At 53.0% G+C, this 27,478-nt stretch overlaps 11 protein-coding genes across 11 annotated transcripts; 5 read left to right on the top strand and 6 right to left on the bottom strand.

Annotated features, from left to right (window-relative positions):
• Positions 1–760: 760 nt before the first annotated feature.
• Positions 761–2,611, bottom strand: VTN00DRAFT_156 (uncharacterized protein; the record flags this gene model as incomplete). Its single annotated transcript, XM_069427680.1, has 3 exons — positions 761–2,087; positions 2,150–2,261; positions 2,356–2,611. 3 exons carry the CDS (start codon positions 2,609–2,611, stop codon positions 761–763), a joined length of 1,695 nt encoding a protein of 564 aa, XP_069290864.1.
• A 1,671-nt stretch (positions 2,612–4,282) lies between these two features.
• Positions 4,283–8,479, bottom strand: VTN00DRAFT_157 (uncharacterized protein; the record flags this gene model as incomplete). The annotated part of the gene is made up of 9 exons (XM_069427691.1): positions 4,283–4,291; positions 4,409–4,556; positions 4,625–4,678; positions 4,969–5,030; positions 5,246–5,427; positions 6,065–6,419; positions 6,476–8,011; positions 8,062–8,143; positions 8,253–8,479. 9 exons carry the CDS (start codon positions 8,477–8,479, stop codon positions 4,283–4,285), a joined length of 2,655 nt encoding a protein of 884 aa, XP_069290865.1.
• A 490-nt stretch (positions 8,480–8,969) lies between these two features.
• Positions 8,970–9,815, top strand: VTN00DRAFT_158 (uncharacterized protein; the record flags this gene model as incomplete). The annotated part of the gene is made up of 3 exons (XM_069427702.1): positions 8,970–9,520; positions 9,579–9,683; positions 9,737–9,815. The coding sequence occupies 3 exons, from the start codon at positions 8,970–8,972 to the stop codon at positions 9,813–9,815; spliced, it is 735 nt and encodes a 244-aa protein (XP_069290866.1).
• Positions 9,816–10,667: 852 nt separating this feature from the next.
• Positions 10,668–13,582, top strand: VTN00DRAFT_159 (uncharacterized protein; the record flags this gene model as incomplete). Its single annotated transcript, XM_069427713.1, has 6 exons — positions 10,668–10,685; positions 10,797–10,859; positions 10,919–10,940; positions 11,008–11,039; positions 11,105–12,373; positions 12,428–13,582. The coding sequence occupies 6 exons, from the start codon at positions 10,668–10,670 to the stop codon at positions 13,580–13,582; spliced, it is 2,559 nt and encodes an 852-aa protein (XP_069290867.1).
• An 800-nt stretch (positions 13,583–14,382) lies between these two features.
• On the bottom strand, positions 14,383–14,823 carry VTN00DRAFT_160 (uncharacterized protein; the record flags this gene model as incomplete). The annotated part of the gene is made up of 1 exon (XM_069427725.1): positions 14,383–14,823. One exon carries the CDS (start codon positions 14,821–14,823, stop codon positions 14,383–14,385), a length of 441 nt encoding a protein of 146 aa, XP_069290868.1.
• Positions 14,824–15,044: 221 nt separating this feature from the next.
• On the bottom strand, positions 15,045–17,300 carry VTN00DRAFT_161 (uncharacterized protein; the record flags this gene model as incomplete). Its single annotated transcript, XM_069427736.1, has 6 exons — positions 15,045–15,242; positions 15,298–15,662; positions 15,711–16,126; positions 16,190–16,955; positions 17,039–17,182; positions 17,279–17,300. 6 exons carry the CDS (start codon positions 17,298–17,300, stop codon positions 15,045–15,047), a joined length of 1,911 nt encoding a protein of 636 aa, XP_069290869.1.
• A 545-nt stretch (positions 17,301–17,845) lies between these two features.
• Positions 17,846–19,918, top strand: VTN00DRAFT_162 (uncharacterized protein; the record flags this gene model as incomplete). The annotated part of the gene is made up of 3 exons (XM_069427747.1): positions 17,846–18,361; positions 18,415–19,797; positions 19,850–19,918. 3 exons carry the CDS (start codon positions 17,846–17,848, stop codon positions 19,916–19,918), a joined length of 1,968 nt encoding a protein of 655 aa, XP_069290870.1.
• A 1,023-nt stretch (positions 19,919–20,941) lies between these two features.
• On the top strand, positions 20,942–21,845 carry VTN00DRAFT_163 (uncharacterized protein; the record flags this gene model as incomplete). Its single annotated transcript, XM_069427758.1, has 2 exons — positions 20,942–21,182; positions 21,244–21,845. 2 exons carry the CDS (start codon positions 20,942–20,944, stop codon positions 21,843–21,845), a joined length of 843 nt encoding a protein of 280 aa, XP_069290871.1.
• A 954-nt stretch (positions 21,846–22,799) lies between these two features.
• VTN00DRAFT_164 (uncharacterized protein) lies at positions 22,800–24,140 on the bottom strand (the record flags this gene model as incomplete). Its single annotated transcript, XM_069427769.1, has 1 exon — positions 22,800–24,140. The coding sequence occupies one exon, from the start codon at positions 24,138–24,140 to the stop codon at positions 22,800–22,802; it is 1,341 nt and encodes a 446-aa protein (XP_069290872.1).
• A 1,363-nt stretch (positions 24,141–25,503) lies between these two features.
• Positions 25,504–26,143, top strand: VTN00DRAFT_165 (uncharacterized protein; the record flags this gene model as incomplete). The annotated part of the gene is made up of 2 exons (XM_069427780.1): positions 25,504–25,564; positions 25,995–26,143. 2 exons carry the CDS (start codon positions 25,504–25,506, stop codon positions 26,141–26,143), a joined length of 210 nt encoding a protein of 69 aa, XP_069290873.1.
• Positions 26,144–26,218: 75 nt separating this feature from the next.
• Positions 26,219–27,385, bottom strand: VTN00DRAFT_166 (uncharacterized protein; the record flags this gene model as incomplete). The annotated part of the gene is made up of 1 exon (XM_069427791.1): positions 26,219–27,385. One exon carries the CDS (start codon positions 27,383–27,385, stop codon positions 26,219–26,221), a length of 1,167 nt encoding a protein of 388 aa, XP_069290874.1.
• Positions 27,386–27,478: the final 93 nt, after the last annotated feature.

Here is a 27,478-nt window from a genome sequence, read left to right on the forward strand (position 1 = left end):
ACCACAAACCGTCCTAGAACAGCCATGTCAAAGAAGCAGGTTCTAGAAAAGCCCAGGACATCTCATGATACGTTGCGCCTCTCTCCCCTTAAAAACAACCCTCAGCCGCCAGTCACGACGAAGACTAGATAAGCTAGGCATGGAGCGTCCTTCTGCAGCTGCTGATCAAGTCGATCCGGTCGAATCGGTCTGTGTTCATGCAAGGGATTCTATGCAGACACTACTTGGCGTTCGATTGGGTAGTGATGTACCGCACCTACATTTAGGCCAGGGGCAGGACGATCCGTCTAGCTGCATACACTGCCTTGATCCTCAATGGTTACTTGATTGAATCGTCAAGGGCAGCTGAGATCGCGGGTTTAGCGGGTCGTTTTGACTTTCGAGATGCATGCTTTCAATCTTAACAACTATAGGTTAACAGGTCCCGAAACGCCTCCAGTTAACACGTGGTCATCTTAAATGCTTGCTTTTTTTATCTTTCATCGAGGCTGATTCAAGCATGCTCAATTCATCGCATGCATACACGTACTGATTTGAACAGTAGTTGATTCCCGCAAACTAACGGACTGTGTCCTCCTATCAAAGAACGGAACAATCTTTTAGGAAGGTTGTATACAAGAAGAATTACAAGAAGAATACACGGCTTGGAATCTTATTTTCTCTTTGTCTCTGAAGAGGAATGGCCTTTCTCTCGTCAAAGTCAAATAGCTATGTACATACAATATCATCACGACAGAGACTAGGTGAATTACTCACCAGGTTACTTCCCATCAGTGACCACTTCATCTGATCTATAAGCCGGTGAACTTTCACCGTCCTCTCCGCCGCCCACCTCCTGCTCGACATTATATATGGCATGCTCGACATTGACCTTCGGCCCCTTGAACCACAGTCTCGCGTCGATGACCCACCAGATCATCACAGCAAACATGGGAGCACCATAGACGAGGCACGTCCAGTTCATCAGATCCGGGGTCAAATTCTTACCAGTAGCACTGGGCAGGCATAAGATCGGCAGCATGAGCAGCACGAAACCCACGCCCAGCCCTCCGATGAGCCGCCCAAACCGGCCCAGGTGCCAGGGTCCTCTGCGGAACCGGTTTGCAGAAAAGAAAACCCTGATAGCGATGGGGATCGCAAAGGCGACGAATTGCGCAATGGCGCCAATGGAGAAGAGAGCGCCGATTGCAGTCTCGCCGGCAAATATGAGCAGACACATCAGGATGCCCAGGGCACAGTTGGCCAAGACGGCATTTACTGGTGTTCTAGTACGAGTGTTGACTTTCTTCCAGATTCTGGACAGGGGGAAGCAATCGTCACGAGCGTAGGCATATGTCACCCGCGACGCCGCGATCATGCAGCCCTGGCCCATGGAGAAACCGCAGATGATTGTCAAAGCGAGGATGGCGAGGGCGGTGTTCTTTGGCATAACCTGGAGCAGGTATGAAGCCCACGGCTGGCCGAGATCCGAGTTCACCACAGCATCGATGTCTACCACCGTGTAGGCGACGACGAGCTGCAGGAACCAGCCCATAAGGCCGCCAACGGCGGAGGTCATGACAATAGCCCGAGGAGAGGCGATGTTGGCGTTTGAGCATTCCTCGCTCACGTGCCATGCCGAGTCGTAGCCACTCATGCACCATATCACGCTCAAAAAGGACATGAGTACCGCCACGCCGTCTGGGAAGTCAGTCATGTTGGAGATCGTGCCCCATACTTCTTTGGCAGGAGTGAACTTGGGCTTGTTCTTCGTTCCTGCGGGGATAGCAATGATGGCTATGATCAGCGCTAGGATGTTGAATGTCGAGCCGTAAGAGTTAAACTGTGCGATCCACTTCGTTGGCATGCTGCTGATAGCACTATGGATGAGCAGTATGAGCATCGTGAGCAGGAACGTCTGGTAATTGGTGGGAACATAGGTCGGGTCATTTATCGAGCCAGCGGCTAGAATCATAGCTGCCAGACCGTAATCGACGGAGGGTGCTCCGGTTATCTGTCCGATCCAATTCGACCAGCCGGTAATCCAGGCGGCAAATGGCCCATAGCCAGGAGGCGCGAGGACAGCTGCTGCGTAGTAAAGCCCCCCGCTGAGATATGTCAGCCATGTCAATGACATATCAGGACGGAGGAGGAAGGAATAGCAACAGACCTCGTTGGCATCGCCGAGCAGAGTTCCGCCATGGCCATCGCAACGCATTGAATAAAGACCATAGCGATGATCCACCCCCATACCATGCTTGCAGTTCCGGCATATCCCATTCCTATCATCTGTCATCAGAATATCTATTCTCTATCTCTTTCCAAATTTACATCTTTCTCATCGGGGTGGGAGATTCATACCATAATACAACGTACTCGCGAACGAGGGCAACAGGCCCAGCACCGCAAAGCTAACGCAGAACGTCGTCCAGAAGGAAAACTCGCGCTTGAATTCCTGCTTATACCCCAAGGCTACGATCACCTGCTCGTCCGCGTCCATCTGGTGGTCGGTGATGGGGATGTCCCCGTCCGGGAGGACGGAGGTGACGGGGTCATGTTTGATGTTGTGGAAGACGGATGATTCAGTAGTAGTATTGTTCTTATTATCAGAGGAGGGCTCCATGCCACCCATTGTCTTATTTTATCTTAGTCAGAGACAGGCGCTGTGTCCTGTTCCGTCTTGGCGATTCACTTTCGTCGAGGACGCTTGGATTGAACTAGAGGTAGGTAAAGGAGAGAACGATAAAGTACCTTGATGCAGTACAGTATGTAACCTATTCAAAAAAAAAATTGATATTTAGATAAATCACTGAGTATACATGGGTTAACAGTAGCCTCGTCGCTATGTGCCTGAAGTCTTGATTATTATATAGTAAGCTCAGCTAGGATGCCTATGCGGGGATCGATACCGTGGAATGCATACTAAACAAGGATCCGCCACCCCCCATGCTAGGAAGGAAGAAAGGAAACCCCAGCCCCGAGAAAAGCGTATGGCTATTTCCAACTCTGATAAGAGGGTAACGCCAGCGAAGCTGAGGAGCCAATGATGCAGGTAGGTAGGGGTCGGCGACTCGACCACTGTTGATTTCCATATGATCGATCACACAGACAGGACAGACAGGCAGGTAAGACAAAAGAAGAACCATGCATAGTACTGTATAACGAATATGTGTGAGCTTATTAATGGCTGCAACAGAGATCGATCGATTGCACTGACACTGAACACAGCGCGGACAGCTTCTCCGCAGTAAAATCTATCAGTAGGACGCTGCCTCTCCTAACATCCTAGCTATCCCACGGAACAAAACCGTACAGTTAGGTAGGTTAGGTAGGTAGGACGGGAAGCTTAGCCATCCCATCCATACCCTGTATGGCAGTTGCACGCGTGAAACAATACATAGGTACTAACTAATCTGACATGCGCGGGGTGTCCGAGACAAGACGCAGGTTCTTATCATTGATCGATAGATAGATACCTCCTAATCTATCAAGGGTATCAAAGGTCCATTGGAAGTCCTACCCCTCGAACGGTTCTAATTACCTATGTCATGTCAAATCGACGCTAATTTTTTTGCGGAGATAGAACGTTATGTAAATCCAGTATCTATCTATCCAACCTCCCCTGTCGAGAGTTCCGAAGCGAAGCGCTGGTTGCATGTGCAAGAGATAAGAGGGTGATGGTTGGTTGCACCGGATGTTCGTCTCGTCTGACTTGCTGACGGTTGGATTGATTGATAGCGACCGGCTAGACCTGCCATGGTGGGCAGGGCTCGACCGTATGCCTAAATATTCCTTCCGGAAAGGCTACTTGGTGGCCTTTATCGTCTGGTCTGCATGTACTGAGATATAGATAGTAGACCCTTTGTCATATAGCTGCGGTAGACATGGCGATCGCCCGCGATGTCCCATAGCGGGCGGGCCCAAAAATGAATTTACCCTCGTCCAGGATAGTGTATCTACCTGTGTTCCTATCAGTGTGGCTCTCAAATGGAGACTTTCAGCATTTCTCGTAGGCCTGAGGACTACAGGGGCATGGGTCCGCTTTGTAAGAGATCAAAATCGAACCCTTGATGCTCTTCCACCACTTCGCTCCCACAACAGGTTACCTAAGAAATCCGACTTCTTTACGGAAAGAACGCGAGAAATGTATTGTGAAGATAGTTGATTTTTTGCGAGTTTCTATATGCTGTTCAAGTCATCTCTATTCTACAGATGCTAACTCCTTCCCGTCATCATCCGGTTCCACAGTCCATTCAATCCCTTTAGAGATGATTGGAAGGGGTGTTGTATATAGGCGAGGTTTTTAGAAGGGCTGTTTAGAGCAGTTAGCTGGATCTTACTTCAGGTCACAGAAAATGCGGGGTGGGCGAAGGAATCGTCTCCAGACGGATGATAAAAAAAATCCTAACACAACAGGGCAAAAACTTACGTTGTCCTCAGGAGGAATGGTGCGGTTCCAGTGCTCTCCAAGAACCGGGATCTTCTGCAGGATGTCCTGGCGGACACGGGGAACATCGCCGAAGAAGAAGAGGCAGAAGACAACGGTGGAGACACCGAACCCGGCAGAGATGGCACCGCTGTTGCAGAAACAAGTCAGTATTTGACAGACTGAGAAATTGCGGGGTAAGAGAACAGGAAGACTCACTATCTAACGCCACGCTTGAAGTTCACACCGGCAATGTGGGGAGGGGTGTAGTACCTGTGGGACATAGGAACGTTAGCTGGGCCGTTCTATTCTTTCTATTGTATGGTCTTCGTAGTCCCCTCTAGCTCTTTCAATCTCTGAGAATGGCTGCTGCTCCGTATCTTCCCAATCCAACGAGATTCCAGTGAACAATCCCAGATGGAACGTTCCACACGATCCGATCCGATGGCACTGCCCCAAGGAAACATCGATCCTTCCCTTCAATATATAAATCCAGAGACATTTACATCCTTGTTCTGTCGCATAGGGGAGGAATTGGACGAAATTGTCCGGGGAAATCTCACTTTGGCGCATAGGGAGAGTGGTAGGCGCCGGCCGCGGCACGACGAACGGAGGTAGGGAAGACCTGTAAAAGCAGTAACGGCCCCGTCAGCGACTGTAAAAACAATCAATGGAGAGCGGATGTTTATATGGTCTATAAAACGGTTGAAGAAGCCGGTCGCAGCCGAGTGTGTGTGGTATTGGAGATGACGTGCCAAATGCCGATGCGTCCTCAACACAACACCCGGTTGTCCTGCCCAAGTGTCGACAGACTCAATTGCAACTGATTGACACACGTACCATTGTGAATGATGTCTGGGAGGCAGACAGGAAGAAAGAGTCGCGCGAAATGAGCGTGCGGGAGCTGGAATTCGGGGAGAGGGATGTACGTCGACGAAAACCGGGACCTTCTTCTCGTGCCTGCGGCCCGGACGGCGGGCGTTCGACGGTCTTGGCACGCCTGGCAGCATCCGGTATGGCGCCTTTCGTCAAGTCACGTGGTTATTTACAGATTATCAAATCAGCGTCTTTGTATTATTTTGTCCATCGGCCTGGTGCTTTGGATTGCTCGCGTTGGAGGCCTCCTCAACTTTCCATCTCTAGCAAGTACACGGACGTATGGATTGATGTTATAACTGAACCCATGGATTTTCTCCATCCATAGCGGACCAATTACGACGGGTGGGATCCCAAAGAGTTGAAGCATCAGTGATCGAGAGAAGGTATACATATGACTGGGGAGATCCCAAGGACTTCAAGCCGAGAGGAAGGGTACAGACAAGGAGTAACCGACAAGAGAAACAATCTTTATTACAGGCCCCATCCATTAAAGAGGTTAATCCAAAGAGCTAAAGACATTCACTCAACCAACACTCCGAGAAGTCCCTAGAAAGAAATGAAATCCCACGTTCTTCTGCGTACAGGATGCTCAAAGACCTTCACATTCTGCTTGCCTGGCCTTGGCTGGGAGCTAGCTTGTTTCTAGCCATCCCAGTCTCCGCACTTCTTATCCTCTCAATGGAAATGGCCGAGTCGACGAAAACATTCTCACCGTCCTCTAGAGATAGAAAAAGAAAAAGAAGATTAAAAAAAGGTATTTATCCGCTCAATCAACCTTACCAGTTGCGCCACCGTTCAGTAACCCCTCCTTCCCGTCGAGATGGAAAAAGCCACCACCGTTGCCGCCGCCCAGAAGACCGCCACGACCGCCCAGACCTGCCCGCTTGAGGAGGGCCTTCCCACGGGCAAAGTAGGTGACCACAAGGATCGAACCAGCCAAGAACAGGAAGAAGATAAAGGGGTGATTGACAACAAAGGAACGAGTATGGAAAAATGCAGATTCAAAAGTCCCGATGGTAGACTTGGACTTGAGCTTGGGCGGAGATGCAATGACAAGAGGGATCGTCTCGAGGATAGAGGTACGCGAAGGCATGATGGGAGCGCCACTGGCAGCGGTGTCCCAATAGCGCCGGTTCTATATAAATGTCAGCTTGGCTGTCTCTAAAGCGTCAGATTCTGAGGTGAACTTACATCCTCATCGTTGATAATAACACGCTCCCCATTCTTCACATCGATGCCGTACGTTGTCCTCAGCCAGCGCTCCCAGAAATCGCCGTCCACCCATGCGAATCCAACTTGCTTCTTATCATCCTCGCGGATGTTGATGTGCATGCTCTTAGCGGCCCGCAGAGCGCGCTGGTCATTGCGGTCCTCAGCCTCCTCAATGCGGAGCTGCTTGGCATCTCGAAGTTCCTGTCTTTCCAGCTGGAAGAGCTGCGTCTGCTTGTCCATCCACTCAAGCGCGGCGTTCTTCAGCTCCCTCTTGGCCTGGGCAAATTCATCCGAGCGCTTCCGGGTAAGAATACCAAGTACGACGTACTTGCCATCCATGATCTCGCGTGCGTTGGCTGCTGTCAGCTCAGGGACAATCGGTAGCCACACGCTCTGCATCCATGACAGCACCTGGCGGAAGTCTCGCATATCCTTGGGAGCAAGCGCATTGTAATAACTTGGCCGGCCATCGCGCGATACAACAAGACGTGGCCATGTAGAAATCTTGAACCTCTCCGCAAGAGCAGCGCTGTCCGTCTTGACCAGCCTAGCGTGGCCAACCAGGCTCAGCGTCAAGCGCTCCAAGGCAGCAAAGTCCTCTGAAGTGGTAGCGTGATCGTAGAAGTACAGGAAAATCACCTCCTCGGTTTCTTCCAACTCCTTGAATTTGGTCGCATTGACATACTGCACGCCAGAGCCCACCTCGACGGCCTTCTTGGCATAATTGATCAGATCACCTAAGCCACGCAGGCCATTGTACTCGACCCGCTCTCCTCCGCGGAAAAAGTACATTGTCGGGTAAGCCTTGATCCGGGCATCCTTGCAAAGCCTGATTTCCACGTCACAGTTGACCTCGCCGACATTCAGAACGCCCTTCATTTCTTTTGCCATCTGGAGCCAGTTGGGGGCCAGTGCTTGACAGTGGCTGCACCATGGAGCGTAGAACTTGACGAACCAAGGATCCCGCGTCGTTGTAACGAGCCTCTGGAAGCTCTCAGCCGTCAACGGAATAGAGCTGCCCTGAGGGTTTGGAACGACGGACACTTGAGGGCCTTGACCTGGCTTAGTTCCGGTAGTCTTGTCTGCTGCAGACTTGCTAGCTAGCTGTGCCGCTTGCTCGTTGTGCTTTTCGCCTGCCTTGATGCCACCTTCCGGGTTCTTATCCTTGGCCACCGGCTTGTCGGGTTCAGCCTTGGTGTCGACGCCTTTGGCACCGGGTTCCGGCAGCTTGATTCCTTTCCTGGGTCGCGAACCGGGTCGGATTTTCTCCAACTTCTCCTCGATGAACTGACTAAGGCCCTCCATCGTTTTCTCGCCATCAAACTGTTCTATCAATTCGCCATTGTGAAACAGATTAAAGGTTGGGACGAAGTCGGATTTCAGCTTGGAACAGAGGTCCGCATAGGCGAGACAGTTCATGGACGCGAAATGGAAATTGTAGTAACCTTGGAATGAATTCAAGGAAGACTCTGTATCGGGAGCTTTGGTGGAGGATGTTGACAGCGGATCCGACGTCTATTGGATGTCAGGTGCGATTCATAGGAACTACTGGGTGGGGGACCTACGTAGTAGAATTCATAGAGCGTTTGCCATGCCGGAGCGATGTGCTGACAGTGAGGGCAAGCTGGAGAAAAGTGCTTAACAAACCTAGCAGTCATTATCGATTGTCAGCATGTGTCCATAAATTCCTTTGACAAAACTGCTTGTCATCATGCAACGGAGGGCCTCTCAACATGATTAAATGCATAATACTCACCAGTATCCATCTTTGATAGTCTCCTTAAAATTATCTGGGCTCAGTTGCTTCTGCGGAGGCACCTTGATGCCATTAAAGGTTGTATACTGTGGCTCCGCATCTGGCGCCGGAACATCTTCTCGTTTGACTAGACGATGGGAACCTGAAACAGAGTCTTCGGAGGGAACGGCGAGGGTCGGAACGGTGAGGAGCGAGAGGAGCGACCAGACCAGCACGGAGGGCTTCATGCTGGCTGATAGAAAGGAGTTTGTAAATAAACGAGAGCAGCGCGATATCGTCAGGTGGAGGAAATCGAAAAGCAGATCGGAAGATGGCACATCGGGGGANCACCTCAAGGGTCGACGAGCTGACCAACGCCAGGAGGGCACCTCCAAAGTCGATCAAATCTGAGTGCAGCTCCTGTGCCTTGAACGAGCAGGCACAAGTGCTGATGCGCGATGTTGTCCAGCGTCGAGAAAAGTTGAATAGCACAGAAGCGGATGAAGCGGCGGGCGCGCCCCTGGAGCCTTACTCTCGTGATGTTGCGCAGTCTGGCCGCTTCGGTCACGGCTTGGCCTGGAGCCCGTGTTTCTCCGCTCCGGCCGGCTCACGAAACGGCATCGGCTTGAAGAGGGCATCCCCATATCCCCACAGCCTCCCGCATTTGGGCTTGTCCTTCCCCATACCCTGCACCGTTCCCCGGGTCAATTGCTCTTCTTTCCTCCAACAATCCTCACAATGAGGTCCTCTCTGCGGCTTCTAGCCAACGTCAAGCCGGCCAGGTACCTGGAGCCCTTTGCTCCCACCGGCCTGACCGGTCTCATCACCCACCCCAGCCCGCGACCGACCCTTATCTACCTGTACACCACCACTCTCGACAAGCTCAAGGCTTTCCCTGAGTCTTCTGTCTATCGTCAGTCCACTGAGGCTCTGACCCGTCATCGTCTGCAAATAGTCGAGTCCACCAAGCCTCCAGGATACGACGCTTGGCTTGAGCGCGTCAGGAAGGCCGTGCAGGCTGAGCCCGAGCGCTTCAAGTCCCTTCGTCTTCCCGATGGCTCTTATGCTGCCATTCAAAAGGGTGATGGTAATGTAGACCCCCGCGGTCGCGCCGCTGAGTGGGACGGTGAGGGTATGGAGCCAAGCTCTGAGGGACCAGTCCGTACCCCAGAGGAGATCGCATACTGGCACAAGGTCATCGAAGAATCTGCCGCTGCAGAGAAGAAAGATTCCGACTTTGAGGCGCAGTCTATGAACTGGGAGAGCGAGCCAGCCCTAGAGGCCGATCAGTATGTTTTCCACAGATGATACTAACAATCATTGTATCAAGTATTAATAAGCCATCAGAGTCTCTGAAATCGAAAAGAAGATCGGCGCCGGTCTGATTGAGGAAGTTATCCAGGTCGCTGAGGGTGAACTGAAGTTGGTTGATGAAATGCTCAAGGCGCAAGTGTACGTTTATTCAGAAGTGTTCCTTCTTACGACACGACTCTGACACCTTACAGTTGGGAAGAGCTCGAGGAGAAGCCCAGTCCCGGACAGTGGACCTACTTCGAGCGCACGCACGCCCCTGGTGGGCAGTAAGAGATTCACCGATCCGATTCCCTGTAATTACTAATGGACGGTTGCTTGTGTAGGGCAATGCATTTCCGCAGCAGGTTGCTCTAGCCACCCTGCTTTTATGTTTTATGGATTCGTCTCTCAGATGGCAATGATCTTTAGTTACAAAGGAGCTGTATGGGGAGCGAGTTATTTCAGCAGTTTTTGACCGGTCCATTAGATATTATGCTCTTGTCCGTCTGGATATTTCTTACTAGACTAGATACCTCTTAAGCAACTACCTTCCACGAAGCAAGAAATATGAAAGGGATATTGTCAAATGAACCAGTCCATACAGTTTTTACCCAGCTGGTCATTAAGTCCCACATAGAATGTCAAGTGTCCGAGGTCTTTTTGCAGTTTAGTCTCGCTGAGTCGTGCGGCGCGGCGCCGAGTCAGGGCACAAGCAACGATGGCTATCACTGAAGTCTGTAGGATTAAGAAACCTAGATCTCGCCTTTCCAGATTCCGAGCAAAGAACTGCTACAGGTTCATTTTGCAACATTCCTGTGAAGAGAAGTTGCTGATATTTGGGCAGGCCTTCGGTATGAGATCTATGCGGAGGAGGCGCTAGCCGAATCAGGACAGCTGGCGGGACGGCCGTCTCGTACTGAACACATCGAGACTTCTGACCGTCGAGTCTCGCCGGACGAAGCAGCTCACCTTAGGCCCCTGCCTTTCAGACTCACAACCCCTCTGGACGAAGGGGATTAGATAGCTCAATACCACAAAGAGCGTGCCCGGGAAGTCACCGCGCGACTTTCGGCCTCGCGCTTCCGCCGGTCTCGAAGGGGGCCCTTCTCGCCCACACTCGTTGCGATTCTCCATACACCCAACATGCGATTAGACGTGAAGGTGCGCATTCAGATCCTACTTAAGCAGACTGTGTTTATGTTTCCGCGCTGCAATTTAAAAGCATGGTTTTCAGGAAATTGTGTTTGCTGACTGCGGTCTTGCCCCCTACAGAGACAGCTCTTTGCCCGCTCGGAGCGGGTTAAGGGCATTGACTTCCACCCGACAGAGCCATGGGTAAGTGGATATGATATATAGCTTATGTTTTATTTTAAGAGATCCTAACAGTCTCCTAGATTTTGACGACATTGTATAGCGGTATGTCGACGTCCCATACAATAAGCTTACGTGTCCGTGTCGGGGGTATGCTAATGTGGAATCAAAGGCCATGTCTACATCTGGTCGTATGAGACTCAGGTGAGCTTCGTCCTTGGCTCTGAAAAAAAAAGTCGTTTGGAAGGCTAGGCTGACAATACCATCAGTCGATTGTTAAAACGTTTGAGCTCACCGATGTCCCTGTCCGAGCCGGTCGTTTTATCGCCCGTAAGAACTGGATCGTCTGCGGTTCGGACGACTTCCAGCTTCGCGTCTACAACTACAACACCTCCGAGAAGATTACTGCGTTCGAGGCGCACCCAGACTATATCCGGTCGATTGCTGTCCACCCGACGCAACCTTTCGTGCTGACCGCCTCCGATGACATGACAATCAAGCTGTGGGACTGGGAGAGAGGCTGGAAGTGTGTTCAGGTGTTTGAGGGACACAGCCATTATGTGATGGGACTGGCGATCAACCCCAAGGATACAAACACATTCGCTTCGGCCTGTCTGGATCGAACCGTTAAGATCTGGAATCTCGGTTCTCCTCACGCCAACTTCACTCTTGAGGCGCACGAGACCAAGGGTGTGAACCATGTCGACTACTACCCTCAAGCAGACAAGCCATACCTCCTTACGACGTCCGATGACAAGACCGTTAAGGTGTGGGATTACACAACCAAGGCTCTCATTGCGACTCTGGAGGGTCATACCAGCAATGTCTCCTTCGCTTGCTACCACCCTGAATTACCGGTCATCATCTCCGGATCCGAGGATGGGACAATCAAGATATGGCACGCAAACACCTACAGACTGGAGCAGTCGTTGAGTTATGGTCTGGAGAGAGCTTGGTGTGTCAGCTACCAGCGTGGCAAGCAAGGCATTGCCATGGGTTTCGATGATGGTGCCGTTGTGGTCAAGATGGGAAGAGAAGAGCCAGCTGTCTCGATGGACGGCTCCGGGAAGATCGTCTGGGCAAGACACAATGAGGTTGTGTCGACTGTCATCAAGGGCGGTGACGCAACAGTCAAGGATGGAGCTCCTCTTTCTCTGCCAACCAAGGAACTGGGATCGTGTGAGGTCTACCCGCAGACTCTCTCCCATTCTCCAAACGGACGATTCGTCTCGGTCTGCGGTGATGGCGAGTACATCATTTACACCGCTCTTGCTTGGAGAAACAAGGCTTTCGGACAAGCCCTTGATTTCGCCTGGGGTTCGAAAGATAACAGCAACGACTACGCCATCCGGGAGTCGGCTACTAGCGTCAAGATCTTCAAGAACTTCAAGGAGAAGAGCGGTGGCCTAGATGTTGGATTCCAGGCTGAAGGTCTCACTGGAGGTGTGCTGCTTGGTGTCAAGGGCCAGGGCGGCATTGGCATGTTTGACTGGGAGACCGGGAACTTGGTTCGACGGATTGAAGTCGAGCCGAAGGACGTAAGTTGATATCCGAAACAATAATTCAAACAAGTGCTGACAACTTCTGATAAGGTCTACTGGTCGGAGTCGGGTGAGCTGGTCACTCTTGCCTGTGACGACGCTTTCTACGTCCTCCGATTCTCCAGGGAGAACTACATCAACGGCCTCAACGCGGGCGAGGCCGACGAAGATGGTGTTGAATCCGCATTCGAGGTCGTCACTGATATCAACGAGACCGTCAGGACGGGAGAATGGGTCGGAGACTGCTTCATCTACACCAACTCGACCAACCGCCTGAATTACCTCGTCGGCGACCAGACTTACACCATCTCTCACTTCGATCAGCCGATGTACCTCCTGGGTTACCTGCCTCGTGATGGCCGCATCTACCTCGCCGACAAAGACGTCAACGTCGTCTCATTCGCCCTTTCACTGTCCGTGGTCGAGTACCAGACCCTCGTCCTGCGTGGAGACATGGACTCCGCCGCGGAGCTCCTCAAGGACATTCCCCAGGACCAGATGAACAAGATTGCGCGCTTCCTCGAGGGCCAGGGCTACAAGGACATGGCTCTGGAAGTCGCCACCGATGCAGAACACCGCTTCGAACTCGCCCTGTCCCTCAGCCGGCTGGACATCGCCCTCAAGATTGCCCGCGAAGCCGATGTCGAGCACAAGTGGAAGACCGTCGGCGATGCCGCCCTGAACGCCTGGAACCTGGCCCTGGCCCAAGAGTGCTTCACCAATGCCAAGGACCTGGGCTCGCTCCTGCTCCTACACACCGCCAGCAACAACGCCGACGGTCTCCGCTCCCTCGCATCGCAAGCCTCCGCCGCCGGCTTGCACAACGTTGCCTTCTCCGCCCTCTGGACCCTCGGCGACGTCGACGCCTGCATCGACACCCTCGTCGAGACCAACCGCCTCGCGGAATCCGTCCTCGTCGCGCAGACCTACAAGCCCTCGCGTGCGCCTGCCCTCGTCGTCAAATGGAAGGCCTCCCTCGAGCAGTCCGGCAAGGGCAAGATCTCCCGCCTTATCGGTGTCCCACCGGGTGCTGGTGAAGATGTCTCTGCAGACGATGACCTCTTTCCCGAATGGGACGAGTACCTCCGTCTCGAGAAGGAAGGAGGTGCCGCGCCGGAGCCGCCGTCCTCGGAATCTCTTATCGACGTAAACGATGGGGCTGAGACCGCGGCGAACGGAGCACCTGAGGTGGAAGCGGAAGCCTGATCTGATCATCTCTTTCGTCAATTCATTGACGGACACCTGAACCTGACTTGACACCTTGGTAGGTAAGGGTTAAAGAAAGGTATTTGGGGACAGCACTTTTGTCTTGTCACTTTTGTCTTGTATGGCAGGTTACATGGCGCGTTTTTCGTCCAGTCTAGTCTCCCTCTTGCCTGTCTGTAAAGTCCGCGCGCACACACACACACTTCACTTGCGACGATTATAACTCTTTTTTCATTTCTAATTTTATCTCTTTTCCCACCCCCCCTTTTTTCCCATCACCAATGGTGTTGTCTGTGTGAATCGAATCGAATGAATGTGCAAATCTTTATTTATTTCCCCCCCCTTCTCATTGCTGAAGAATCAGGAATCAAGAACATACATACACTGTTACATTAGATTAAGACTGTCCTGCGACTCTACCAAGTAGGTAGCAAACAGTCCGAATGGCAACTCACAGGTTATGATCTTATTTCTCTGTACATACTCTACAGCCAGAGACCTGTGTAGGTACTACTATATTTGGTCAGTCAACCCTCCGGGACAGTTAAGAGTATCTCGGGGCAGAGAGTAAGAGGTTATTATGAAAACAAATGTTGTGCACGTAGTAGGCGAACAAGCCACAGAATTATTACCAAGGCAGACATAATGATTATTGAATACGAACGGATCAAGTTAGCTGACGAATCGCATTGCCTATTACGAGATAGGGAAAGAGCTGATCTCATTTTGTTCTTGTTCGGCTACCTAAGCCTTGCCCGATCTCAAAAAGAAGCAGGGGGAAAAGAAGAAAAGAAAACAATTTAAACTTCAGATTGGACGAGACGAGAGAAAATTGATTGGTTTGACAAATCGGGATATCCACGCCAGTTGCATGTACCTTGCATCTTCGATTCCCGGCTGGATCGGATCGGACAAGCAGATCGGAAAATAGACAACGCTTCTGGACAAAGCAGAGTGAGAGAGGGCAATCTGGGTGACCAAAAAAAGGAGATACGTATTGGGGGGTATGTTGGAGAGAACGGTGTGAGGGGTATCTGGTCTTTGCAGGTTGCGTTATCGTTTTTTCCTTTCTGAGCTTGCATCGACAGAGCAAGAACACAAGCCGGAGGGAACTGCAGAGTGACAGAGTACAAAGACCTGACTGGACGAGAGAGGATGTAGAAGCACGGGATATGCAAGGAACCTGCCTGTATGAAGTTCTGAGTATTGAACACGAAAGAGAACTGTAAGGGGGTCGTCATCGCCGTTTCGAAAAATCTAGGTCCAAGATGGAAAGATGCTGCAGACTCCACCGCGCCACGATCAAGTCATGGATATGGGAAAAGTGTTGCGGAATATGGAGGAAGAAAAAGAAGATGGAAAGTACAAAGGAAACTCGTTTCGAGGGTTCCGCTTAGATCACCGGCAGAGAGAGACCAAGTCCAGCACGCGATCTCTTCGATCAGCCGACGATTGCTGTCGCCTACTCGGGAATGCTGCCGAAGGACGGGTCCTTGACACTACCACCAGCATCCCCAAGACCAGCAACAGGACGGTTGTAAGACCAGCCTTCGAACTGCTGCTGCATGGTCTGGGAGAGCACGGGTCCGTCGACATAGGAGTCCATAGGCGCTTCGGAGGTGAACTCGCGGTCGAAGTTGGCAGTATCACGAGCATCAACCTACCCGAATTAGCTGACATGAAACAAAAAGTAGCTGCTATATGATGATACATACCACATTCGGTCGGAAGCTGGGCTCGTACTTCCTCTGAAGCAGCTTGCGCCAGTCGATATTGGAGAAGAAGTGGTGAGCCTTGATATCGGCCGCACCATTGGCACCCAGGCGACGCTGGGGATCACGATCAAGCAGCTTGGTGAGAAGATCACGCGCCGCGTTAGGCACGATGTCATGGCTTGGGAAGGTCAGCGGCTCCTGCAAGATCTTGCGGTACATCTCGTTGGTGTTTTCGTCATAGAACGGCGGAAGACCAGTCAGCATCTCATAGAGCAGAACACCCAGTGTCCACCAGTCGACGCTCTTGGTGTAGCCATTACCCAGCAGAAGCTCCGGAGCGAGGTACTCGGGGGTACCGCAGAATGCTATCTTCGGTTAGCGTAGCTCATGAGAACTAAGACCTGGGATCTTACTGTTGGTCCGATCTTCATCCTTCATGTCCAGCTTGCAGAGACCAAAGTCACAGAGAGCAATGTGGCCAGTGTAGTCGAGCAGAATGTTCTCAGGTTTGAGGTCACGGTAGATGACCTTGAAACCGTGCAGACATTCCAAGGCGCAAAGCAGTTCAGCAGTGTAGAATCTGGCACGGTTGATATCAAAACGTTGCTCTTTCTGCAGGTGATGGAACAATTCACCACCGTTGACGAAGGCGAGGACGAGATAGAGCTTCTCAGGAGATTGGAACGAGAACTTCAGAGGAACAATGAAAGGGTTGTTGATCTGTGCAAGCACGGACCTCTCCGCCAGCGTGTGGGCGACTTCGGAACGGGAAATGATATGAGCCTTGCGGATCGTCTTGAGGGCATAGATCCGGCCAGTATCTTTCTTCCTGTTGAAACGGTTAGCATCAATTTGCAGACTAAAAAGATAGATTCCGCGAGAAACACCATACATGACCTGCATGACCTTGCCAAAACTGCCCTTGCCAACGACCTTCAGCAGTTCGAAATCCTCCAGCTTCATGCTGCGCTGCTTGTTCTCGACGAACGAAACACCGATCTTGATCGAACCCGTACCGAACTGGAGATCCAACCACTCCGCACCTAGCTGGCCCATGTGGCGCTCCTGTTCGGCATGAGCGGCGGCCGCCTTCTGGTTGTCTTTCTTGCTCAACTTCGGATCCTCCACATACGGCTGAGCCGCCTCCTCGAAGCGTGGGTTGACCTTGACGGCGCCCAGGAAGATATCCTCGCTTCTACCGGCACCAGGCCGGGCAGCTGGGTTTCGCAGGTACAGCTGGACGCTCAGCTCGGTCTGACGGGACACGTCAAACTTGAACGAGGTGTTGTCACCTGCCCACAGGGGGTTCTCGGGAGTCCCCGACACAGCATCGACGAAGACCTGGTTCTTGTCGAAATCGAGGAGGGCGTATGGAAGATATTTAGTCGAGTAACGGCCGTGGATGGTCGGGGCGGCATTGATACCGCTATTGGTCGACTGTGGGCGACCGGCGTGCGCATGGGAGTTGGTCGTATGGCTAGAATGCGAGGAAGAGGAGCTGGGACGAATGGCCGGCGAACTCGAGTTTTGGAAATGTGAGGTGAAAATCTGCTGGTAATGAGGCGAAAGCGAGAAGCCTTTGCCCTCGTGAAGAGTGACGATGAGAATACCCGGCTTCACGGGGGCCACGGGCGGGGAGACGAGGGCCTCCGATGCAGCTGCACCGTCACCAAGTCAGCAATCCATTCACTGCCCTCACGGACTCGACAAAAGCCCATTGAGACAAAAAGCAAAGACATACAGATCCCATTCGAGTTGTTCGAGGTGAGACTCGGAGCTTGAGAGGCCACAGGAGTCTCCTCTGCGGAATCCCCCTTAATCGTGGAGGTGGACGACGACCGGCCGAAGGACTGGGCCAGAGGAGCCAGATGCGTCTCCTTCAATTCTAATGGTGACAGTTAGGTGAGCGATTCTCAGAACATGGAGATCTGACTGACCCTCGAGGGGAGATATCACAGGCGAGGGTGCAGCTGAAACATACTCTTGGTGAGCTTCCACGACATCTTGAAAGAGGTGTCAGGGCTGTCCAACGAGAAGAAGAGATCTAGCAGCCTCAGACGCAGTCCAGGAACGGTTGAACCCGCGGAAGGGGGGTATCAATTCGATGCCAGCGGTGACAGATACGCCCAATCGTCACAGCCACAGCAGGAAGCAAGTCGTCGATCGACGCACAGAACGGAACGGTCAAACGTGGAGATCAGAGGCACAGGAATGAACACAGAGACGACAGGAGAGAACGGGAGAAGACGAGAGCAACAGCTGGGTCGAGACAAAGAGACGGAGACGACCCAGGTTGCGAAGGGAGCTGAAGAGGAACGAGGCTAGGTCTGGGGGGGATCAGGAGCAGGAGACGCAGCCGAGCAGTTGGGCGTTGAGGACGGGGGAGAGGGGAGCCGCCGTGCCTGAGGCGGCCGCCCACACCGACACCGCGCGGTAAGTTACCGTCAGGACACCGAACACGTACGCTGCCAGGGCCCGCTGTGCACACTGCGCACGCACGTCCATACCGTACGGCCCTGTACCGACACCGCCACTGCGGCGCGCAACCATGGCCCGCCGCCCGCCCGCATCTCCAGCGCCTCCACGCCCGCCCGGCGCCCTCGCGCCCCCAACCGGCTGCAAAACTCCCCGGAAAACCGCCTGTCTGACCCCCCCGACCACCATCGCCAGCATCACCACCAGCAGCGCATCTCTCTCCACCACTCTTCCGTCCAATCCGCCTCCTTCCTCCTCGAACCTTGCTTTTCCCCTCGTTGGCGCTCGTAAACAACCCCCCCCCTCGCTCCCGCGCATCTCCACCCGTCTGCGGAGAACTCCTGCGCGGTATCAGGTCGACTACTGCGTCTACGGCGACGACTACGACTCCTCCTCCAGGCCTCTCTCTCCGTCGCCCTCTTCCGCTTCTGGAGGGCACGTTACGTTTTTCGAAATAAACCTGGATACGGCGGAGGATGAAAGGGAAGAACCATCGATGGGTGTCATAAGAAAGAAGACCGCCACGCGCGGCACCGAAGGGGGTACAAAGTACCACTGCGACGTCTGCTCTGTCGACGTCACCTCGACGGTAGGTCAATTGGCCTGTCTAGACCGTGGGGAGCGCTGCTGACCGCGTCTTAGGTCCGCATATCGTGTGCGCACAGTGCCTGTCATGAGTACGACCTTTGCGTCCCCTGCTTCGCCGCAGGGGAGAGCTCGAAGAACCATGACCCCCGTACCCATCCGTACCAGGTGATCGAGCAGAACTCTGTGCCCATCTACACGGAGGACTGGGGCGCGGACGAAGAGCTCCTGCTGCTGGAGGGCGCGGAGATCTACGGTCTGGGCTCATGGGCGGATATCGCGGACCACATCGGCGGTTACCGCACCAAGGAGGAGGTCCGGGACCACTACATCGAGACTTACATCAACAGTCCCAATTTCCCTCTGCCGGCGCGGGCAGACCCCAACGATACGACTCTCCAGGACCAGATTCCCAAGGAGGAGTTCCAGGCGCGGAAGAAACGACGCATCGAGGAGCGCAAGGAGGCCGCCAAGGCAGCACCGCCGACAACGCCCAAGCAGAAGCCCACTGCCAGTGTGCCGGCCTGCCATGAGGTCCAAGGATACATGCCTGGGCGGCTGGAGTTCGAGACGGAGTTCATGAACGAAGCCGAAGAGGCGGTCCAGCACATGTCGTTCGAGCCCGGCAATGGCCTCAACGCCAACGGTGAGATGGACCCGGAGATGGAGCTGAAGATGACGGTGATGGACATCTACAACTCGCGGCTGACGGCCCGAACGGAGCGCAAGCGGATTCTGTTCGAGCATAACCTCCTCGAGTACCGGAAGAACACCGCGCAGGAGAAGAAACGGACCAAGGAAGAGAGGGATCTGCTGAACAAAGCGAAGCCCTTTGCCCGGATGATGAACCATGAAGACTTTGAAGAGTTCTGCAAGGGTTTGGAGTACGAGCACAATCTGCGGCTAGCGATCGCACAGCTGCAGGAGTGGCGGCAGATGGGAATCGGAGATCTCAAGAGCGGCGAGAAGTACGAGCAGGAGAAGCTTCAGAGGGCACAAAGGGCTCTCCCACAGGGCTCGTTTGACCGGTTCGCCAGTGCGCGTCCAAAGCAGTCGCAGCTGGCCGACCAGCCCTCCGCGGCCAGCCAATTGACGACCCCGGAGCTGCCCCTGCGGCTACAACAACGCTCGAAGCCGGCGGAGCAAAACCCTCCTCCGAACGACTTCGATCGGGCCTTTGCCAGCAACGGGGACGGCGTCACCACGCCGCAGCCGGCCAAGTCGAAGTATGTAGTTCAGCCGCTGAACGGGGTGGTCCCGTGGAAGCTCGAGAGTGAGGGCGCGCCGGACCTGCACCTGTTGACGAAGGAGGAGGTAGAGCTGTGCAACGCGCTGCACATCCAGCCGAAGCCGTACCTGGTCATCAAGGAGACTCTGCTGAAGGAAGCCATGAAACAGGGTGGCAGCTTGAAGAAGAAGGATGCGCGAGCCATCTGCAAGGTAAGACAAGCCGTCTGCCCAATGTTTCTGGATGTCTGCTAATGTGTTGCAGATCGATGTTTCCAAGACCAGTCGGATATACGACTTCATGGTCCACAGTGGGTGGATCTCGAAGGCGTAGTCTTCTGTCCGTTAGCAAGAGTATTTCGCCTTCGTCATTCTGTTCCTTGTCCTGGAACATCGCGTGCGCTTTCTCTTATCTATTCTTATCTATTAACTGTATTCATTCTCGATCGTATATCATGTTGAATTCTCAGCGGCGTTCATGGCACAGAGGCATTGGAAGGCATGGGGAATTATTTATATTAGGAGTAGCATTGGAAAGGGGGTGAACCTATTCTGTTTATACTGACCGATTTCAGTGAGACCAATTTAGTTTCTGTTGAAGCTTTCTCCATTCCAGTCATAGCAGTAGAGCAAAGAATACACCCGATAACCGTAAACTTGCATTTATTATAAATTTCACGAAATATCCAATTCTATCGATGGGTTTTCTCGTCAGATCCTTTGCGCGATAGTGCCAATGTGCATTCGTGTTAATACTGCTCCGTCTAAGCGATAGCTTTAAAATAAGTACATCCATGGATAGAATAGGCCAGCTTGCCGCCATCGGGCCTCGGCTCAGCACCTACCTAGCTTCCCCGCGTAGACTACTCCACAGTACATATATCACCACAACTCTGCCTTATCAGGGCCGAATTGAGGACAATTAAGATACGGCGGAATCTGTTCGTAATTTCTATCCTTTCTCGTTCTCCTTGTCCTTTTTCTACTTCGTCCAATTCTCAACCCCCGGGTGTTCGTCGACCGAGCTAGCTGGCTAGCTTCCGTTATTTGATAAGCACGACCGTATGAACCTAGATCGGTAACTGCTTGCTTGCTTGCTTGTCATTTTTGGCTATCCCGGTCGATTGATCGCTCGATCAATTGATTCGTCTGCTACCTACACGAAGTAATCCAGGTGCAGCATAACGCAGGAGTATCACACTAGGTACTCTATACTCACGCCTATCCAATCCATCTTCGCCGGAGTCGATCCAGAAACCGGACCTTAACCCTTTTACCTATCAACCTACCGCATCCTCTCCATCCTACTGCTATACATACCTCACCTACCAAGACCAGACACAAACACCCCAAAACAATGTCCCAACCCACCAAGTTCACCACCCCTCCCCCGCACCAAACCTACGCCCTCATTTCCTTCCCTTCCCCACACATCCTCCTCGTCACGCTGAACCGCCCTGCGTCACTCAACTGCATCAACAATGCGGGCCACGTGGAGCTGCACGCGTTATGGGAGTGGTTCGACGCGGAGCCGTCGCTGCGCGTGGCCGTGATAACGGGGAAAGGGAGGGCGTTTTGCGCGGGGCAGGATTTGAAGGGTACGTTATATGTATTCCCACATACGGGATGTAATATAGTCATTAACACTGTCTCCACCAGAATGGAACACCAACAACACCACCAACCAAACAAAGAGACTCGACACCCCGCCCTCCGGCTTCGCAGGCATCTCCCGGCGCACGGGCAAAAAGCCCATCATCGCCGCCGTCAACGGGCCCTGCCTGGGCGGCGGCACCGAGCTGATCATCAACACAGACCTCGTCCTCGCCTCCGCCCGCCACTCTTACTTCGCCCTGCCCGAAGTGAAGCGGGGCGTGGTCGCCATCGCGGGCGGGCTGCCCCGGCTCGTCCGCACCGTGGGGAAGCAGCGTGCGATGGAGATGGCGCTGACGGGACGGACGGTGAGCCCCCTGGAGGCGGAGAAGTGGGGGCTTGTCAACGAGGTCGTTGACGGCGAACCCGATGCCGTCGTGAAGAGGGCGGTTGAAGTGGCGGAGATGATCGCGGGGAACAGTCCCGACGCGGTGATCGTGAGTCGGGAGGGGGTGAAGATGGGGTGGGAAGGGCTGGGAGCGGAGGACGGGAGTCGGTTGCTCATCGACGCGTGGGAAGGGAGGCTGTATGCGGGGGAGAATATGAAGGAGGGGGTCCGGGCGTTTGTGGAGAAGAGGAATCCGAGGTGGGTGGATACTAAGTTGTAGGGTTGGAAGAAGCAGAAGAAAAGAAAAAGGGAACAGAGAAGGGAACAGAGAAGGGAACAGAGAAGGGAACAGAGAAGGGAAAAGAGAAGGGAAAAGAGAAGGGAAAAGAGAAGGGAAAAGAGAAGGGAAACTGGCATAAAGAGATGCAAAAGGTACGAGTACCTACGTATACAGACAGGCATCCGTCAACTTGATCACAATCATGTTAAGCTCCCTTCTACATGCCTACTTGGATATCCATTTCATGTCATGGCTAATAAGATCAGAAATTTCTTTTCGCTGTTTGGAAACTGAGCACTAAAGTGATCTCAGGCACTTATCTTAGGTAGATATCAGATGCCTAGGCGGCGCAAGTGAAAGAGATCGCTATCACTATCACAGGCCTAGCATTCTCATTTTTGCTGTTGTAATCGACGATATGTACGAGGGCCCTGCAACTCGAATGAAGGGACTACTGCCAATCACTATCACCCACCTCGCCTCACCGGCCCGTGGTAATAAAGGATGCATGCATTTTTGTTTTTGCATGCAACACAGGACAGGAGCAGAATGTTCTGCCCCATACAATATCACAACTGAAGAAGATGTAACAATGAAAGACATGTTATTAAAGCCCCTGTAGATACAGATCCATAATCCATAATCCATGCCATGCTTGCATAACCCGTAGCCTAAGCCATCGAACAGAATCAACGAATCAACCTGGGTATGAGAGACAAGAAACCATGCCCATGCGCCATGTACCTGTGAAGAAAAACGATAAAACATAGAACGCCACTTAACTTGCATAACCCACAGCGCCATCAAACCAAATCAACCATCTCGATCATGAGATGAAAGACCATATCCATACGCCTAGACCATGGAGAACCAATAGAGAAAAGGGAGGAGGAAAGAAGCAAAGGAAGACCACATAAGAAGCCGCCTAGAAGAGAGCAGAAACCTACATCAGCATCAGTTCCCACTCATAGAAAAGCTAAACTTGCGCTTCCATTTAGACGACTTGCTCTCATCGCACTCGTCCTTGTTCTTCTTCTCCTTCGGCTTGCGGCCTGATCCTGATCCACCGTCGCTAGTATTCCCACTAGTAATACCGCTAACATTCGCGCCCGATTCCGACGTGGAGGACTTGCGAATGCTGATACCCAGCCGGACGCGATTGAGCATGCCGCCCGTCATCCGGCTGTCCATCTCTTCCTTGAACTTACTCCAACTTTGTTGGCGCTCCTGCCAGTCTTTCATCTGAGAGAGCATGAAGTCCCAGGACTGGGATTCCTGCTGCAGGGCTTCGTCCATTGCGGAGGTAGTTGCTGGGCGATGGAGCGCGGGCTGGATGGTTTCGTCCCGGGATCCTGGATGGCTAGAGCCAGAGACGGGGGTGATCGATTGAGAAGAGGTTCGTGCAGAGGATGACAACGAAGGTGATGCGGAGCCGGTTTCCTGCCTCGCTGGAGGGACTAGAGGAGTAAAACGTCCTGGCCGGCCAAGATGACGTGAAGTAAACTCGGAACGGAGCTGTTGATTTTCCTGCTGTTGAAAGGTCCTATAGAGTCGCTGTGAACGAAACCTGGCTGCGGCTGCCTCCCCCACCAGATCGGGGTCCTCATACGGAGACAATGGGGGACCGTCCTGACCATGTATGCCTGTCGACTCTCCGTGGATAGCACCACCTGGCGGATGAGCTTTCAAGCCACTGTGGGGATAAGCGTCCGTCCAATTTCCACTACCTACAGGAGGAGCGTAGCAGTTGGTGTTGTCACTTGCATCCAACGGATGCCGCGATGAAGGAGCGCCAATTCCAGGGCCTGTCTCAAAGATCGAGGCATCAAGGAGTGGGGATACTGACCGCGCAAGGTTCAGGCCCATGGACGCCTCCTTCGCCCGTCTCCTGGCAACATTTTGGTAATGGCGGGCCTGGATACCGCCCGTTGCAGGCACCCATTCGGAGATGTTGTATAATGCGTTGGGATTGCTGACGGATGCGTGTCTGGTATGGTTACTGCGCGGTCCATCTAGATGCTGGGATGCAGAGCGCTGGGAGACAAGTCCTGGACGAGCGGTAGACGATGCAACGATTCCGCTCGACTGGCCGTCTACAGATCCAGTTCCAAAGCTCGTTTCTTGGGGCGGAACAGTCGAGTGATACGAAGGAGCGGCCGAATGGTACGAGGGCGCACTGCTTAGGATTGACGACGTCTCCGGGTCAGCTATAGAAGAAGATGCCTGGCGAGGAGTATACGGGGGAAGAGGTTCCGAGTAAGGTGTAAGCAGGCTTCTTGGGGCTTGAGACGACATTGTGCAAGAATCCCGAGAAAGAAAAAAGTCAATTGAGAAGTGATTCTTTGATATATGGTCGTAGCGTCAGACGATGAAGTACTTCAAGGCTGAGAGGGTTTCCGATCTCAGGTATGCAAATGATATCAGCCGCTATCAAGCGCGCGCGATCCCGGAAGCGGAACCCACCACGCCCGTCGCAGTCTACGCTGCGGAGCGGGAACGCAGGAGATTAATTAAAAACAGAAGACAATGATTCTAGAGATCTGATAAATGATTTCACAGAAGATATAAGAGAAATGCTCTAGTTTTCCGGGTTTTTCAATGCATCCGAAGTTCAAGTCAAGGTACACGACAACACGGTGTTATCTCAGCGTCCGCCTACCGAGATAACCTTCGTCCGCTGTACAACCGTCGCTTGGACGATGATTGCGAGCATGCAGCTCTCAAGAGTATATCAAGTGCACGGGTAGGTAATTATGTCTTTCTTTTTCTCCCTTGAGGCAGACATAACCCCGGGGATATCAATTTCATAAAAGGTCCTGTGGATTTGAAAGCAGCGCTGACGTCCCCAGATGAGCTTGGGAGCTGTCAGACCGACGTTGATCATCATGATGCTATGCGGGCGCAACACCCCATAGGACATACGCCCGACTCGCATCAACAGACCAGACTCCTTAATCTATGACCTGCTTCGGACAAGCCACAGCCAAGAAGCCACAGCTCAGGAAAGAAAGCGGCTTGGACTCCGAGTCCTGACCAGGGTCTGCTTCGCATCGAAGTTAGTCAGTGAGAGACACAACGGTGGTGGCATGATGACAACTGGGAAGGTCGGCCTTGGCTTGTGGCATCCCCGCACGCATCATTCGTCAGATGCGCCAAATTCCGGAGTATGCCGCCGCTGGGGAAAGCAGACAGGCTCTCCGGACCCCAACCGTTAAGGGAATGGTCATAAGTTTTTGACGCCCAGCGCAAGCTAGAGGATGCAAAGCCCGCTGACACCCGACCATAGGATTTGACAGGGCCTCTTGGTATTCATACGTCCTTAAATCTTGGCTTGTCAACATAGCCACTGGAGAGATGGCACTCGCATTCTTTGCTGGGAATGAGTCCCAGCCAAGGGACATCTCATGCTCCATCAAACAGATTGGGCTTCCACCTTTGTCCATCTTTTGAAGTGAAGCGGAACGACAGATGCAGTGCAGTCTTGTGAAGCAAAGCACGCCAGATAATGAGATGCACCTGAAGTCCCGACAAGAACAGAGCGGAGTCAGCCATGGTCTCTCTGTTTTAGCCGAGCCGGCGCTGTGACCGGTCCCATAGAGGGCACTGGCGCCCGCTAAGTGGCTCATTATTCCGCGAAGATTGGCTGCCCTGCACCCACATGGCATCTGCCATCCGGAGTAATGTACTCCAGGGTTGTATGGAGCAGAGCACGGAATACCGTATGCAGCAATTCTCACCAGAGGATCCAACGGTCCAACACCCCTCAAGACATAATTGCCTACTGCGACGATCCATACATCCCCCGCTCCGTCACAGGAACTGGCAGGGTCAGATCGGAGTATCTCCGGTCGTTTACGAAGAGGGGACAGACTGAGGTGAACTTGAAGCGGCGTCCTCGACATACTACATAAGTAGATCTGAGCTACGAATCAGCGAACTCTTGCTCAGCGGTGACTATCTTAGCATATCCGACTTGGATCGGGGACCCAGATCAGCAGGACAACTACGGCATGAGACTCGGAAAACACAGCACCGGTAGAGAAGGGATTTATTATTATTGGTATTTCTGTCTTCAGCATTATCCGTAATGAGCTACCTAGTAGTGGGTTGCTCTGTGCCCGTAACATTTCATAACCATGCCCGATAAAGAATATCCGATCCCTGAACCTTCGCGCCTTCCAGATTTCGCTAACCCATTCCGTGCAAGTCCGGTTCCACAGTGGCTGAACATAGCCCCATTTAGCGCCGTTCGCTCATATCCTGGGTCGACTATGATTCGGTCCTTGTATCACGAATGAATGGCGAGGACCAAGTCTGACGACCCGGAAAGATGATAGGAACATTACAAATGAACCGAGTAACGGATCATCGTCTTACTTGGTCTCACCCTGCACCTTCGCAACGACCTGCACCACACGCGGATAGAGAGGATGATCCTTTTCGAGACCGGTGAGCCTGCTCGTTGCATCTTCTGCCGACAGCTCCTTCATGATCTTGGCGAGCTCAACGCTCTCATCGTCGCCAGGCACGTTCTGGAAACGCAGGGCCATTTCGACAGAGCCCAGGAGGGCATCGACCTTCTCGCCCCGTTCGGCGAGCTGAGAGGCGGGGCCGATGAAGCGTTCCTTGCGGGAGAGTTTGCGCAGTGGTGCACGACCAACACGGTCGACAACATCCTCGAGGTACGGATTCGAGATACGCTTGATGATAGTGTCGACATAGTTCCTCTGTTCTTCTGGGGAGATGCCATGCTTCTTGACGATCAAAGTAGCGGTCTCATCCAGCACGCTGCGGATACAGCCACGGATCTTCTCGTCGCTCAAGGACTCGTAGATAGTCTTCTTGCCAGCGTTGTAGCCGTAGTAGGCAGCAGTAGCATGTCCCGTGTTGACGGTAAAGAGCTTCCGCTCGATGTACGGCTCCAGGTTGTCAACCCAGTGGATGGCTGGGATGTCAGGGTGGCCGTAGTCGCTGAAGGGGGTCTTCTCGACAACCCATTCGTAGAACTTCTCGATCTTAACGTTGAGGCCAGCATCTGGAGGCTGGTTCGGGACGATGCGGTCAATGGCTGAATTGGCGAAGCGTGCACGAGAGTACAGAGACTTGACACGCTCAGGGTCGGTGTTGTCCTTGATGAAGCCATGCAGGGTGTCGGTTGCACCAATAGCATTTTCACAGGCAATGACAGCAACTGGCCTAGGCTCTTTGCGTGCATCAATGCCCTTTGCAATCACAGGTGCAATGAACTTGAGGACGTTGGGCCCGACGGCGCAAGTGACAACCTCTGCGGTTGCAATCTCGTTGACAACATCGCCCTCGTTTTTCTTGGAGTTGATGGCGCGGTAGTTGTGGATGGTCTTGGTGGTCTCTCCAGACTCGCTGACCTCGGTGACCTGGTAAGATGGAGTGTTCTTGAGTGCGTCGATGATGTTATCCATCACATCGATGAAGACGACCTCGTAGCCAGACTCATGGAGGAACTCAGCCACGAAGCCACGGCCAATGTTGCCGCCGCCAAAGTGAACTGCTTTCTTTGCCATGGTGGCGGTTGATCGAGATCTATCTGATGGAGGCGTGTGGGGTAGCGCGCGTTAGCGGCAGCAAGGCGGTAGTAGGTGGTAAGTGTCAGAAGA

This window comes from Thermoascus crustaceus, assembly GCF_041956765.1.
Source record: "Thermoascus crustaceus strain CBS 181.67 unplaced genomic scaffold VTN00scaffold_1, whole genome shotgun sequence".
Taxonomy (NCBI): domain Eukaryota; kingdom Fungi; phylum Ascomycota; class Eurotiomycetes; order Eurotiales; family Thermoascaceae; genus Thermoascus; species Thermoascus crustaceus.